We start from the raw sequence: 16,782 nt of genomic DNA, 5'->3' as shown, positions 1-16,782 counted from the left end.
TCCACCAACAAAAGCTTGTTCTTAGCAAACACTTTCTTTTCCTACAGCAATTTCCTCAGTATATTTACATAACAGTCAAGTAACTTTCTCAACACACTGATCAGTAGGTTAACCTGCACCAAGGACATCTGCCCTTGGAGCCAGCAATTTTGCTGTGTTACAATTCTATATCCACAACAGAGACTTTAGCCTGGGGAAAGTTTCCTGTCTTTCATAAGTTTAACATTTCTACGTGTAATTTTAAAAAGGTAGGCTAAACCTGAAACTACGGGGCTTTGGAAGCTAGGCCCTGTGAAATACATTTGCTGTATAAGTGTTAGTACACTCCACATCAAAATATAATAGTAATTATAATACAGTCATGCATCACTTAACAGTGAGGACACATTCTGAGAGATACGTCTTTAGGTGATTTCATCTGGTGTGAAAGTGTGTTATGAAAGTGAACAACAGTGAAGTTTCCTGTTATCTACACCAGCCACTAGTTGAGAAAGAGATGGGCACGCTTCTCAGTTGCTCTCCTTTTAAAGCCATCAGGACCACGCCCATGACCACCATTAAACTACTAGTGGATTAATACGTTCACTAGGGTATGGTCCTCATCATCTAATCACCTCTTCAAGGCCCCACCTTTCGATTGCTGTAACAGGATTTCCTACCCTCTTAACTCTGTCACAGTGGGGTTTAAGTTTCTAATACATGGAACTTTGGCAGACGCAATTCAATCTGTGGCAGGGAGGATCACCCTGTGGGTAAGCTAGGGACTCCTCAGCATATTTGCAGTAGGTTTGTTTATGCCAACAGCCCCACAAACTTGTGAGTTATGCATTGTACTACTCTGTGAAGACAGCTATGACTCCACTAGGTGATAGGAATTTCTGAGCTCCATTATAATCTCATGGGAAGGGTCTGGGGGGCCCCATAGCTGGCCTCAACCCACCCCATACTCTTACCAGGTTCTCGACTCCACCGCAGGAAAGAATTCAAGGGCAGAGTCACAGCAGAAAGTGAGAACAGGTTTAATGTAACAGATAAGAAATACAGGTTCCACGGAGAGAGTGCGGCATAGCTCCAGAGACTGGGCAGGACCCACACCAAGTTTAATACGAAAGTGAGAAATACACACTTAAAGTTCAATACGAAGTGCAGGCTGGCTCAAGAGTGAGCAGCCACTCACTGAAAGAAAGTTTGATACAAAAAGAAAGAAATACACACCTCACAGTACAGGCTGGCTTTAGGAGAGTGAACAGCAGCCCCACCTTCTGCGGGGATTCGGCTTTTACAGTTTTGCTGTCTAATACATATTCATGCTATCTAATGAATATTCAATTGGGGGGATGGTTCCCAGTTATGTAACATAGTCTTGCACATTCTCAGTTGGTTTCTTTCTGGAGCACGTTCATTGTTCAAATTCTATCACATGTACTGAACATATTCAAGAATATTCTGTGTTCTTTAGCACTTCTAGCAGAAACTTGTTCAGCTACCAGGGTTATACACCCCTTCTCTACTGAGCATGCCCAGCCACTGGATTTGCATAAGCCAACCCCTTGTGGTCAATTCATAAGCACCTGGCCAGGTATGGAATGAAGATTAGAGAGAAACAAAGAAAAATGAAATCGGTTCATTTTTTAGCATGGCGGATTTTAGACGGTATTTCCTGTGTTGGTGCTGAAAATAGGTTCTGGCTGGCACCAGTAACTTTCCTCTAGGGGAGGGCCTAGGGGAGGGGCCTGAGACCTGGGGGAGTGGCTGGAAACCCAGAGGAGTGTCCCGAGACCCCAACCTAGGGAAACTGAACACCTCCTGTCTCAGGACCACCGTTGCATATGCGATCCATCATTGACTGAAACATCCATATGTGGTGTGTGACTACAGGCATTTTTTAAAAAATATCGCCTAAAATCTGCCATGCTGAAAAATCAACTGATTTCATTTTTCTTTGTTTCTCTCTAATCTTCATTCCACACCTGGTCAGGTGCTTATTATAAATTAACATCAAATGTGCCTGGTGTTTCCTTGTGGTTTATTGGGATTTTCAGGCTTCAGTTGAAATTGAACAGCTGAAATCGAGCATTGATCTGGCAGCAGGTGGCACGGGACTTCTTAAGATAATATTTGCAGACAAAGAAGGCACTTCTGACCCTCTAATCAATGCCCCCCAAATGAGGCTGAGCCCTTTTCTGAGACAAACTCTTTAAAATGATGTCCTTTGTTTCTTTTTCCATCAGGAACAGGAACCCCAGGTAATGAATTTGAGAGTGAGGGCCTCGACTTCTCAGCAATTGATGTAAGTTTTTTGGGGGGGGGAAATCACCCTCATTTGGTGTGGACAGCTGTAGAATCATCCCTCCCAAGACAGCCACGTCCCAATCCCCAGAACCTAGAATGGTACCTTATATGGCAAAAAAAATGGGGGGTTGGGTATCTGAGGATATGATTAAGTTAGAGATCTTGAGATGGGGGCATAACGCAGTCACAAGTGCCTTTATAAGAGGGAGGCAGAGGGAGATTTAACACAGAAGCAGCCCATGTGACCACAGAGGCAGAAATTGGAGCGACACAGCCACTAGCCGAGGACTGCCAGCAGCCACCAGAGAGGCTGGCTACAGTCAACAATGCTGCTGTGTACATTTCTGTACAAGTGTTTGACATCTGTTCTGAATTCTTTTGAGTTTATTCTTAGTGGAATTGCTGGGTCGTATGGTAATTCTGTTTAACTTTATGAGAAACTGCCAGACTTTTCCACAGCACCTGCACGTTTAACATTCCCACCAGCAATGCACAAGGGCTCCTATTTCGTCACATCCTTGCCAACACTTGGTATTCTCATTTCTATTATTACAGCCATCCTTTTAGTATATAAAGTGGTATCTGAATGAGATTTGCTCCTTCTGATATTCCTGGCAAAGTGTCTGATGCCTGTCTGTAATTACTGAATGAATTAACACAATTTTAAAACTGTAAATCAACATCCAGACCTCACTCAGGGTGTCCACTGCGTATGTCTCAGAAAAAGTGGAAAAGGATGATTTATCACCAGATTATATATCCCCTCAGAAAGCCACAAGTGGGCCTTGGTGTTTGCTGGGTTTGAGGCAGATGGGAAGGAAGACTGTAGGTCTCTGTGACAAGATCCCTGTCTTACTAAGGTTTAGGATTTTTATTTTTAAAAAGCATTACAAGCAATGATGGTTGCATGACATATTGTGAATGTACTTAATGTACACTTAAAATGGTAAATTTCATGTTATGTATATTTTATAGAATCAGGGGGAAAAGTATTGCAAATGGAATTTGTAGGGGGGAAATTGTAAAGCTACATGACTATGCCAGTTGTTGGGATGAGGCAATAGATATACTAATTGTATGGCTAGGTATTGGGAAAATATAGGAAAATGGTCAGGGCCCCTCAGATGTTCAGAATCTTGCCGGGCATTTGATATAAATATGTACGTGTGCCCAGGTGTCCCTTGGCTACTGACTAATTGCTCATGTGCACCCAGGAGTCTTAGGTTATGACTTAAGTATAAAGGACGAGGGGCTCTGAGCCACGGGGCCCCCTGACCCTGGAATGACCTCAGGGGGGGTCCTGCAGGGGGACCACTGCCACCACCACCACCACCACCGCTGCTGCTGAGGACTGAGCTCATGTCATCTGCAAGTGGCTCCTGAGATCTTTCCCAATTACCTAGAGCTTGTGGACCTGCATGTGAGGGGTCTGTGGCCCAGTCTGTGCAATGGGTTTGAAGGGTCTGAGCCCTAGACCTGGCACTACAAATGGAATTAGTGCCACTAATATAATGAAACGTTTGGCTTCAGTTATGAAATGCGTAGCCATACAATTGGCATAGCTATTAGTGTGACCTGACACAGAGCTCCTCTCTGACATGGCAGGGGGTTCCTGAGAAACAGAGCATTGTTGGTAGCTAAGCCTATGTTCAGAGAAGGCCAGATCCCCTGCGCTTTCTCCCTGCTCACCGGAAACCATCTCCACCCTCAGGGAGATGGAAACAGCGACCTGTACTGTGGGACGTGCAGGCAGTTCTTCAGCTCCCTGCACAACAAGAAGGAGCACCTGCTGGGGAAGCAGCACCTGCAAAACCTCACAGGTAACAGCCACAGGCTGCTCAGCCTGGCAGATGCTCCACCGGAGCTGCGAGCAGGCCACCGACAGCCGCTGGATGCCTCCTTGTTGTTTAAATTAATTTTAAGACAGGATCTAATCAAACTCGCTTAATGCCAGGTGAGAGTTTGGGAGGAGGGCAGGTCTTCCTGGGATGCCACCTCAGTTTGCCTCTTACCCCCCAGGTCCTGAACTGTTCCCAGAGCATGCCAAGCTTGTGCCCCCCTCGGGGCCTGCATACCACACTCCACCTGCTGCACTGTGTGTCCGTGTCACTGCAGGGCTCTCCCTACCCTCTTATCCAGGTCTTTGCTTAACTGTCCCCTGCCCAGGGAAGCCATCCCTGGTTGCCCCGTGCACAGTTGCAAACCTCCAGCCCTTGCCCTTCACTGTATTCTTACCCTGCTGCATTAGTCCATTTCTGTTGCTTACAACAAAATACCCAGAACTAGGTGATTTATAAGAAAATGAAATTTATTGCTTACAGTTTCGGAGGCTGGGGTGTCCAAAGTCCAGGGAACACAGCTGGTGAGAGTTTCCTTTGGTTTTACAGCAATGCAAGGGTCTCACATGGCGGAAAATGGCAGAGCAGAGAAAGAGACTCTCGTTCACTCTCCTTTCGAAGCCCTCAGAACCACATGCTTGACCTCCATTAGGAATCCATTCACTACCGCACCATCCTACAATCTAATCACCTTTCCAAGGCCCCACCTTTCAATTACCATAACAGGATTTCCCACCCTCTTCTGCACTGTCACAGTGGAGACTAAGTTTGGGGGGACATTCAACCCAAGGCACCTGCATTATCTCCTTCATTATCCCATCACCTTCCAACAGCCACCTTAATGTGCTCACTTGTGTCGTTATTCTCAGTTATCTCCCACTGGAATACAAGTCCGAGTTCAGGGCCTTTTTCCCTGTTTTATTCACTGCCGTATACCCACAACTGGCACTCACAGAGGTGCTCAATAAGTATTTGCTGAGCGAATGAATGAATGTGTCCAACAAATAACTCTCGAGAACTTATTCCTTCCCAGGCATCGAGCCAGGTGCTAGGGACACAGAAAGAATGAGACAGGGTTCTGTCCTAAAGAAACTCAAGGGTCAAGCAGGTGGATTAATACAAACATCCTCGCATTAAAATGTGTTGCATTCTAGTGAAGTGGGCACCACCACAGTTAAACTGCGTACAGTTGCTGATGTGCTTTGGGGCTAGAAAAGACCCTCTAGGGATGAAAACAGTTGTGGGGTTTCTGAACTAAGGGGGAACTTTTTTTCTTTTTTTCACATACCCTTAATATTGTTCAAACAGAAATAGGTCTGGCCTAAGCCCCTACTCTGCACCCAGCTTGCTGGGCAAGTTGCTTAACCTCTCTGAGTTTCCCTCACCTCATCTGTAAAATAATCATGAAACTGCCCCCACGGGGCTCTTCTGAGGACATGTTACATTTCTGTCTGTGTAAGGAGATGCAAAAAAGCATTACTCAAAGCAACACGAATGCAGTGAGAAGCCTGAAGGGACTGTACCTCAGCAACTCCTCTGTTAGAAGGAGAAAACTGGGTACAGCCCCAATTCAAAGTTAGCTTCTATTTTTTGTTGTAAAGACAACGAAGTTTCACAAGAAAATTCAGTTGATTCAATCATTTCAAAAAGACACACAGACATGGGCAATGCGACAAAAGTTATCTTATGGCTAAGTATAGCTTAAACAATGGAAACTAGTAACATCAGTAAAATTAACAACGTGACATCTAAAGTACAATTTGTGAAAAACTAAGTTGGTCAAACTGTAATCATTATCTAAAATATAACCTCTCCTTAAATGATTTAAGCAAAAGTTACATTCTTATGATTAAATCTAAGTATAACTGTCTCTGTAGTTTCCACCAACAGACAGCTTGCCCTTAGCAAACATTTTTTCACATTTTTCCCTACAGAAACTCTTTTTTTTTTTTTCCTTTTTGTCTTTTTTCGTGACCGGTAACGGGATCACAACCCTCAGTGTCGCGCCCGTACCGCGACCAGCAACGGGATCGCAACCCTCGGTGTCGCGCCCGCACCACGCTCAACCAGTGAGCAGGCCGGTCTCCATATGGGATCTGAACCCTCGGCGGGAGGGCTGCCGCGCTCCCAAGCGCCGCACTCTACCGAGTGCACCACCGGGCCAGCCCCAGAAACTCTTTAAAATCTTTTAACAGTATTGGTATGTCAACCACCTCTGTTAGCTCTAAAATCGTTAAAGTATACAATCCCATACTTGAACAGTGATTAGAATTGATTAGATGGGCTATTGCCAGGCTAGCTCTGGACTTTTGCCCCTTAACCAAGGGCTTTTGCCCTGTACATGCATTACCTACAACCCTATTCTAAAAATCAACTGAGAATCCAGATTTCTAACCCTCTACAAGGCAGGGCCATGCTTCATGTAGGGCCTGGTGCAGCCAAGAGGTCACATCCTCCGGGAAGCTTTTCCTGACCCAGACTTGGGGTGGGGGCTCCTCAGGGCTCCTGAGGCTTCCATACAAGCCCTTTGCTTTATAATTATAATCCCGTTACCGTTACCATCACCCTGCAACACACACACTACACACACACCCAACACACACACACACACACACACCTCATTCTACACACTCATATGCACATATGCACACACACTGCACACACACATACACACACACGTACACACATGCTACACACATACAAATGTGCACACATCCCACACTACACACTCATATGTGCACATTCACACACACATGCGCATGCACACGCACCTCATTCTACACACTCATATGCACATATGCACACACTGCACACACACATACACACACACGTACACACACGCTACACACATACAAATGTGCACACATCCCACACTACACACTCATATGCACATATGCACACACTGCACACACACATACACACACACGTACACACACGCTACACACATACAAATGTGCACACATCCCACACTACACACTCATATGTGCACATGCACACACATACACTACACACACGCATGCACACGCACCTCACATACAAATGTGCACACACCCCCATACTATACACTCATGTGCACATGCACACACACACCCCACACTACGCATACATATGTGCACATGTGCACACACATACACGACACGCACACCCCACATTACACTCATATGCTCGTGTGCACATACACGACACATGCACACACACCGCATACTATATGCTCATATGTGCACGTGCACACACACCCCACACTACACACGCATGCACACACATACACCACGCATACATATACGCCCATGCACACACACTAAACACGCACACATGCACACACATATACACTACACATGTACACATGCACACACGGACACAGTCTGGAGAGCAGGTGCTGTTTGTGGTTCACTTGCCCATAATAGATGATAAATATTTACTGAAGGAAAGAAAGTACAGGAGGTTCACGTTATGTCTGGTGTTCGAGATGAAATAAATCGTTTTTGCTAACATCTTGTTTAAGGTGAGTAATTGTGACAAAGACTAAACGCATCTCGTTACGTGCTGTTGAGGACAGCGTTTGTGCTCCGGATGCACAGCATCCTACCATGTAAATTACCCACTGGAGAGAACAAGGCTTATTTCAAAATCCATAAAATCCTGTGCTGGGCTGTGAGAAGTTGTAGGTACATGTGGCTGTGATCCAGCGTAACTCTCTGAGGGCCTTTACAAGTATTTAAGAGGAAACACGTTGACAAACCTCACTTCATCTTCCTTCTAAATCACCTACGATTTTACGATAATAGTTGAGCTCTTGAGAGCTTTTTTATTTCTGCTTTTATTGCTGCAATATTGCTGGAAAGCAGGGCTTCTGGCAACTGAGTCTTTGAGGCTTGGTCCTGACTGGGGAGGGGGGTGTTAGTCGCACATCTCTTTAGGGCTCAGATCTCAAGTGGCTCTTGTCACCCTTGGATCCACCCAGGCTGGAGTGAGCCCAGGACTTACCTGTTCACAGCTGTCCCCACCCTAGAAGAACCCCACCCCCATGCTCTTGCATCCTCAGGCCTTGGCTTCTTGGGAATATACTAAAAACATTGAGTTGTACACTTTAAATGGGTGGATTGTGTGGTTTGTGAATTGGATCTTGATAAAGCTGTTAGGGAAAAAAATGTCCATCTCAGTCAAGGACCGTTACTCCAGCACACCCCCCACCCCCACCCCTGCCCTCCGCCCTGCCTGGTCACGGTCTGTTCTGCTTGTACATCCGTCTACCCACTGGACTGGGGACCCTGCGGCAGGGACTGGTTCACCTACATCTGGGCAGACAGCCAGGCCTGGAGGAGCTGCTCATTTCCTGCTCGTGGGGCTCACCTTTGCCATGGGGTTTCTTTGCTTTTTAGGGGAATTTGAAAAAGATTCTGCTGAGTACTTGAAGCATCTGGAACCTCTGGAGGAACAGGAAGGTCAGAATTTGAACAAGGTGGAGCCAGAGGAGGAAGCTGGGGGCCCCAATTCACTTCTGCTTGGAGGTCTGATTCCAGAGAAGAGTTTTGCTTCATTCGACTTGTGTTTCTTGCAAGAATTTATCTTTAAACTGCTGAAACGTGAGTAAGAGATTTCAGCAGCTCCCTGCATTTTAGTGACCTGAGGTCTTATAATCCTGGTCAGAGTGATGCACTGTTAGTCTGTTTCTGTTGTTTATAGCAAAACACCTGCAACTGGGTACTTTGTAAGAAAAAAATTATTGCTTACAGCTTTGGAGGCTGGGTAGTCCAAAGTCTAGGGAACACGTCTGGTGAGGGTCTTCTTTGGTGGTGGCTTTACAGCAATGCAGGGGTCTCACATGGTTCTTCTTTGGTGGTGGCTTTACAGCAATGCAGGGGTCTCACATGGTTCTTCTTTGGTGGTGGCTTTACAGCAATGCAGGGGTCTCACATGGTTCTTCTTTGGTGGTGGCTTTACAGCAATGCAGGGGTCTCACATGGTAGAAAATGACGGAGCAGAGAGAGAGAGAGACTCTCATGTCCTCTTCTTTTAAAGCCCTCAGGACCATGCCCCTGACCACCATTTTTAATCCATTCACTACTGCATAGTGAATCCAATCACCTCTTTGAGACCCACCTTTCAATTACCATAATAGGATTTCCCACCCTTGACAGTTATAACAGGGGGTTAAGCTTCAGTGAGGTTGGGGAAGGGTGATCATCCAATCTGTAGCACCTACGTAATAGGTTAAAATATTAAGTGGGCCAAAAAAGAAAAGTTGCAGTCTAGGGGAGTAACAGTAGTAAAAATTATAATTGGGGCCGACCCCATGGCGCACTAGGGAGAGTGCGACGCTTGAGTGCGCAGGAGCGCTCCTGCCGCAGGTTCGGATCCTATATAGGGATGGCCGGTTTGCTCACTGGCTGAGCGCGGTGCGGGCAACACCAAGCCAAGGGTTGCGATCCCCTTACCGGTCACAAAAAGGACAAAAAAAAAATTTATAATTGGATGAGGAACAACCAAGGGTGTTCAGTGAGTTCTAAGAACTTTACGCTAATGACCTCTTTGAATTCTCCTAAGAGGACTGAGGTAGGCAATGCTATCACTTCCTTTTAAAGATGAAGAAAGGGCAGCACAGAGAGGTTAAGTAAGTTGTTCAAGGTTACACAGCTAGTAAGTGGCCAATCTTTGCTTCTAATCCAGGCCGTCTTGTTCCAACACCTGTCCTTCACTGCTTCCCAACAATGTTAACGATGTAAATTTGCACATACAAAAATCCATACCAACGTTCATGGTGGTTATCTCTGGCAGGCTAGGTAGGGTCTTTATGTTCATCTTTATTCCTTTCTGTGTCTGCCACATTTTCCCCAATGGATAGATGTCACTTGTATTAGAGGAAGAAACAAACACTATTAAAAAGAATTTAAAGAATGACCTGCATATATGGGGGTCCCAGCCATTGCCTGTGTAAGGTAGGTAACAGCATCACCTCCTGCCTGAGTGTGAGCTAACAGTATAATGCTCACCAAACTGAGACGGTGTCCTGAGACCAAACAATGAAGCAGGCAACTCCGTATGGTTTACAAGGAGTTGTTTATTATTATTATTATTATTGACTGATGATTATTTACAGGGAATGGATTGAGCACAGAATCAATCTAGGTGCTATGCAACTGCTTTCTCTGCAACCCCAGAGGGGACGAGTTGAAGCTCATAAGGGACTCAGAGACAAAAGTGGAGCTATGCCAAGGCTGTGGAAATGGGAGATTCCCAGGCACCTTGTAGCCACCTGTTGCTTATCCGTGGGGTTGCTGGAGTCATTCCCCTTACCTTACACAAGCATAGCATTCTGTTCCTTTCCCTTCCTCAGTTGCTAAGCAACTTGTGCAACAGAAAGAGCATAACTATTGAAGCTAGAGCTCTGAAGGCCATGAGGATGGAGTGAGTTCTGACCAGTAAGATGAAGAAAGTGCAGCACAGAGATGTTATGTCACTTGCCAACAGTTGCACAGCTAGGGAAGAGAAGATTTGGGATTGGAAAAAACAGAAAATGATAGCCTTCTCTTGCCTTTCCTTCCAGTAAAGGAATTTGAGCTCAGAGAGCTGAAGAGGACTCTAGAAAGAGCTCAAGCAGAGCAGGAGGCCCTGCAGAGGCAGCTGGTGGAGTTCCAGGTGATGTGTGTGGGTGCGTGAGCCAGGAGTGCAGGGAGGGAAGTGCTCACATCACCTATCTGCACAGCCCACTCCTCAGCTCAGGGCCCCTCCTGCAGTGTTCAGGAAGCAAAGGATGGAGAGCATATGGTCCATGTAAAATAATGCTTTGCAAATCCCAGTGCCGCTTGCCTCCCCAACCATGCATGCCAGAATACGTTTGGCATGTGTCCTTCCAAAATACAATGTTCTGTCCCTTTTTGTCTCTGGTGTACAGAAATTTGTGCTATGAGCCTCTTGTGTTGCTTGTTGTTTCACTCCACGCTGTTTCATCCACAGTGGCATCCCGCCTGTTACTTCTCACTGGCAGCTGCACCCACCACATGTGATGGGCCCATTCCCTCCTGGCAGGTGCCCAGTTCGGCCCAGCTCCCCACAACTGCAGCTAAGGGCGTGATAAATATACTTACACGTGCTCTTTTATGGAGCCATGGGATAGGTTCTGTGGACTACACACCACAGAGCAGGGTTGCCTGGCCATGGAGAGTGTGGCACTTTTTAGTGGCAAGTCTCTGTAGATGTGAGCCCTGACAGGTGGTGCCCACTAACGACAGCAAGGAGAAAATGAGGGGAACCATGCATGCAGTGACATTTTGAAAACGTGTTGTTTTAGCCTGCTTATGAAATTAATGTATATTTATTGAAGGAAATTTTGAAATTTCAGAAAAGTTTATGAATAAAATTTAAACCAATCATTAGAGAAGCATTGTTAACATTTCATTGTAGCATCTTCTAGTCTTGTATAAATACCTAAATCTAACCATCTATTTATCTCTATAGATACAGTCATGCCTCACTTAAGGATGAGGATACCGAGAAATGTGTCGCTAGGTGATTTTGTTGTGCAAACATCAGCGTGTGCTTACACAAACCTAGGTGATATAGCCAACTACACACCTAGGCTACATGGTACAACCTGTTGCTTCTAGGTGACAAACCTGTGCAACATGTTACTGTCCTGAATACTGTAGACAACGGCAACACAGTGGCCAGCATTTGTGAATATGTTGTAAACATGCGTCAGCATACGTTTAGATACCTGAACATATCTAAACATAGAAAAGGTATGGTAGAAATGCAGCCTTATCATCTTATGGGACCACTCTCATATGAGCAGTCCATTGCTGAAAGAACATCTTTACGCAGTGCATGACAGTAAACGTATCAGTACATCCATATGTCTGCATATTTAAATAAATACAAGGTTACTTCAAAAAGCTTGTGGAGGGCCGGCCTGGTGGCACAATGGAGAGTGTGCCGCTTGGGAGCGTGGCGCCGAGGGTTGGGATCCCATGTGAAGACCGGTTCCCGCTCACTGGCTGAGCGCAGTGCGGGCGCAGCGCCGAGGGTTGCGATCCCGTTGCTGGTCCCCGGTACGGGTGCGACACCGAGGGTTGCGATCCCGTTACCGGTCAGTAAAAAAGACAAAAAAAGCTTGTGGAGAAATGGAATTAAAAGATAATATGAATCTTCCCGTGAACTTTTTGAAGTAGTCTCATGTGTCTCTGTAGATAAACGGAGGTAGAAAGGTAGAGAGAGATATAGGGAGACAGATACACAGGGAGACAGAATCAGACTAAACCACGCAGTTTTGACCCCGTGGGTTCTGGTTTCATTACAGCACACGCATCTTCACGTCTCTGTCAACACTTCTTTACGAACTGCCTCTTGTGGCTGCATGACATTTCACCATGTGGATGAACCACAGTTGACCCCCCATTTCCCTGTTGTTGGGCATTCTGGTCACATCCAGCTGCCGTGTTATAAATAACTCTGTGCTGGACATTCTTGTCTGTGCAGCTCTGCGCTCACCCCCGCTGGCTCCCTTAGCAGGGGTTCCTAGAAGTACAGTGATCACTGCACACATGCCAGCCTTTCTGAGGCCTGCCAAAGGAGGTGGCATCTGCAGTGGTCAGGACCCCAGGCTTGACACCTGGGGCTGGAATGCTGGCAGCGGCCTAGCAGCTGTGTGCATGGACACACACAGCGTATCACCTGGGGATACCCTCAGGGTCTGCCCTTACATGGTGTCTTGGACAATTAAATGAACCGATTCTCGTGAGGCACTTAGACCGGTACCTGGCAGGGCACTTGGCACTCAGGGGATGTCACCTTGGATCACAGTCACAGCAGCATCCCCTGGAGGGCTGGCCTACTCATGTCCCCTCCAACAGGCCCTTCATCCTGGACGTTTGTGCATCCCAAATTCCATTGAAACTCCTTTTTCCTTTGAATGTAGCTTTATTCCTTTCTCTGCAACTTGTTAAACAATTCTGAAGAGGAGGGAATGTTAAATTTAAAAAAGAAAGCAAGAAAGAAAACACCCAGCTTTCCAAAGCCATCACCCAATGGACACCTGACATAGGTCCCACAGGGCTCCTCGGGGTTTGACATGCTTAGCAAGGAGCCTTACCTGGCTCAGCTCTGCAGACAGCTATGCCCCCTCCCTCTGAGGATGACACTCAGGATGTTGGAGGGTCAGAGGTGGCAACGGGAGAGGGCCTGGCAGACAGCTCCCAAGCCAGTGGGCTGGGGCTGTCGGGAGCCCACACCCTGCAAAGGCAGCCCTCACCCCGGGGGTCTGCCTCACATCTTGGCTGGGCTGAGCCTGATTTCCAACTGCACAGCCCTGATGAGGACCTCAGCTCCCCTTCCTACTGGGGGGTCTGGCAGGTCACTGATCCCCTCAGAACCTTGCTTACCTGGCCTCCCCAAGGGTTTGGTGAGATACTGAGCTTTACGTGATGGGCCCAGCACAAAGTAGCAAGATGTTAACAAGGTGGGGGTGGGTGGGCAAGGCTGTTCTGCTTCCTGGAGACCAGGCGGAGAGAGGGGGTGTTTGTGGATTCTGCATGTGCCCTACAGGACAAGAAGCCTTTGCATGTTTGTTTACTTGTTTACCTATGTTATTTTCATGTGTACTTATTTTCCTACTTACGTGCTTATTTACTTTCAACTTTCTGGCATATGTATTTATTTACTTATTTGTGGATTTACTTCCTTATGTCTGTATTTACTTACTCACTTTCCTATTTCCTCGCTCGTTCATTCACTTGTGTACCTTCCTGCACGTCTCGCTCCCAGCCCAGGGCCAGCTGGCGTGAACATCTCTCTGTTCCTTTCAGAACCAGCAGCAGAGGCTGGAGGTGGAGCTGATGGGCCTGAAGACCTACGGGGTGGTCCTGGAGCAGGAGTTTGAGAACCTCAACATGGTCCTGATGCTGTCGCACTTCGGCCTGCATGTGATGGACACAGGTGAGCTGGGCCATCTAAGAAGGTCACTGTCCCCCTCCCCTCTCTCCTGCCACACATCTCCTCCTGGCCGTCAGTGGTCCACAAGAGCAAGGCCCTGGAGACCCCTGTCTGTCCATGCGCTTATTCATGCAGACGTCACTCTTTTCTTCACTCAACAAGCATTCCCACATGACCAGTGCATCCCAGCTCTTGCTGGGGAAGTGGCGATGCACAGTGATATGGGCCATCCCTCGTCCAGCACCCATGGGTGCCAGGCCCTGAACTGGGCACCAGAGTGGGGGATGCAGAGATAAAGGAGCCCCTGACCACAAGCTGTACGCAGGGAACGGGACTGTCGGGGTGCAGTGCGCTGGAGGGAGGGGGATCTGCCTCCATGGACAAGGGGCCATGGGCACTCAGAGGGGACACAGTGATTATCTGGGAGGCCAGCTCACAGAGGACCAGATAAGGACAAAAGCGTCTCACTGGGCCCAGGAGGACAGTTACCAACTCCTTTATCACAGAGGGGGCAGCAGCAGCACACAGGTGGGAGGACCCACGTGTGCAAAGGGAGGGAGGTTGGAAGGCAGAGCGAGAGGGCTCAGGCAGCAGACGGCCAGTTCCCGAGCGGTACAGGCGGGGCCTTCTGTTTTGCCAAAAGCTTTTGCTTTCATTTAGGTTCAAAGGATTCACTGGTAAAAGAAACCACTGGTCACACTAATAAGCCAGCTTATGATACTTATTAAGATACAGCAAAGTAAGGAATAGATGATATATATGAAGTAAGCAAAGAGAGCAAGATTATGCAGGTATATTAAGAAGAAGAAAGAAAAGATTTAAACATTGTTTACACCACCAAATTGGGGAAACACCTGCATCCAGATGCAAGCAGTGCCGGGAAGTCCCGTAAACAGCGATCTGTTGTCCCAGTGGGGCTTGTCCCGGGCAGTGCGTCCCCTCCATGGGTGAGACTTGAGACAGCGGTTTGGGGGAGTCCTGCTTCTATCACGCAGCTGCAGACTGGTAACGTTAGCCTGTGTGCAGACGTGCAGCTGTGGTTATCTTGTTAATGGTTGCAGCCTTTCTCACAAGTCATCGGGACGTTCTTCGGCTCTGGGAACTGGCCAGGTTCCCAAGGTCCCAGAAGCTCCAGGACTTGCTTTCCTTCTTACCTGACCGTTACCAAGCACCTGTCCCGTCGGCCTGCACACAGTCTCTGAGTCTGGCACAGCCTATGCAGGGACATTCTTCAGTCAGAGGCCCAGCCATGCCTCTGAAGCCTGAACAAGACCATAAACCTTAATTTTCCCTTCCTGGTCTCTTAAACAGCGAAGCTGAAGCCCAGGCCCCTGGCAGTGAGAGGCGTGGGTGGGTCCTTCTGCTTCAGAAACCTCCCCCTTACCTTGAGTGGGAGCCTTTGCCCTGGGTGATCTCTGCGGGCACTTGTGTGCAGACCTAGCATACAAGGGAAGAGGAAGCGGCACTTTATATAGTCCAGGGGCCAGGGCCAGGGTCGGTGCCCTCCCTCACAGGCTCGAGGGCTGCTGGGGAAGGAGGATTAAGCAGACGTGGGTCTCACTGGATATGGGAGGCGGGGAGGAGGCGCGTTCTTTGGTGTGGATAAACCCACAGCCCCCTACTCTCTTCCTTGGGGCAGCTTCTTGCTTATCTTGTGACTGGGCTCTGTTTCCTGCATCTGTGACATCAGCAGCTCTGGGGAGCAGGTGGAGGATGCTGGCAGTATCGATTAGTGTCCAGGTACATTTGTGTGAGTGTCCTCTCCAGAGAAGTTGACGGAAGGTGCTCACCTGGTACCTGGACAGTGTGATGTGAAAGAAACCTGGCTTTCAGGAAGCCCTGATGGATAATTGCCTCCAAAATTACAAATGCATCCGGCATTGAGTAATGTCCAGAAAGCAGCCTTGCCGGTTCAGCTTCTCCTCAGCTCCAGCTGCTCTCTGCTTCCTGCAGTTCCCTCTCTGGCCCGCTCATTCAGTTCATCCATCCGGAAGTGGACTTCTGAGCGCCTACTGTATGCCAAGCCCTGGGCTTGGTGCTAGAAGTCCAGAAATTAAAGGAGACATTTTATGACTCACAGAGCTCCGAGTCTCAGGGTTGGCACCCAGGTCACGCGTCGGGGCTGTGGGTGAGATGGAGCCCTCCGGGGGTGAGCAGTGGAGGTGCCGGGCAGGGCCTTCCTCCTGGGCCAAGGTGGGGAGCAGGGGCTTCATCCTTCAAGGGCCCATCATGGGGCAGCACAGGCCTCTGCCTTCTGTCCCATCCCAGCACATGATGGGTCTGCAGGAGCGTTTGGGACGAGTGCGCGTGAATGAAGAGCGGTTAGGGTTCGTGTGGAACACCCCTGTGCTCTGTCAGCATGGTCCTGGCAGTAACTCTTCCGCTCTCCCTGCCCACTCTACAGCCTAGAGCAGCGCCTGCCTCAGCACCATTGGGGACCTCCGGACACCTTCCAGGCCCTCTGAGGGCGGCCGCCATAGAGACATCTCTCTCAATGGAAGAAGGACAGAAGGTGCTGGGGCCTCGCAGAAGGGACATCAGATGGGTCCACTGACCGAGGAGATAATAAATCATGTCTGTGCACGTGTGTGTCTGAGCAACAGACTCAGCCTGTCTTTGTGCCTGGGCTCAGCAGCGTGTCCACACCGTGAATATTCCTACCATGGGCTGCCTGCAGTCGGGCAGCTTTGACTTGGGGAGATTTGGGTGGAGTGCTTGTGCCTTT

At 48.1% G+C, this 16,782-nt stretch overlaps 1 protein-coding gene across 1 annotated transcript in view; it reads left to right on the top strand.

Moving 5' to 3' along the window:
- Positions 1 to 16,522, top strand: part of LOC103596790 — a 29,510-nt gene extending 12,988 nt beyond the window's left edge. The window contains exons 7-13 of the mRNA XM_008580497.1: positions 2,232 to 2,290; positions 4,004 to 4,112; positions 8,510 to 8,713; positions 10,675 to 10,766; positions 13,931 to 14,060; positions 16,011 to 16,071; positions 16,462 to 16,522. Coding sequence (XP_008578719.1) covers positions 2,232 to 2,290; positions 4,004 to 4,112; positions 8,510 to 8,713; positions 10,675 to 10,766; positions 13,931 to 14,060; positions 16,011 to 16,071; positions 16,462 to 16,522 — 716 coding nt within the window. The remainder of the gene's footprint in view (positions 1 to 2,231; positions 2,291 to 4,003; positions 4,113 to 8,509; positions 8,714 to 10,674; positions 10,767 to 13,930; positions 14,061 to 16,010; positions 16,072 to 16,461) is intronic.
- Positions 16,523 to 16,782: the final 260 nt, after the last annotated feature.

The sequence above is a fragment of the Galeopterus variegatus genome, unplaced genomic scaffold (genome assembly GCF_000696425.1).
Source record: "Galeopterus variegatus unplaced genomic scaffold, G_variegatus-3.0.2 Scaffold2113, whole genome shotgun sequence".
Lineage (NCBI taxonomy): Eukaryota > Metazoa > Chordata > Mammalia > Dermoptera > Cynocephalidae > Galeopterus > Galeopterus variegatus.
The sequence above is the reverse complement of the archived record's forward strand: the minus strand, read 5'-3'. Positions and strand labels throughout refer to the sequence as shown.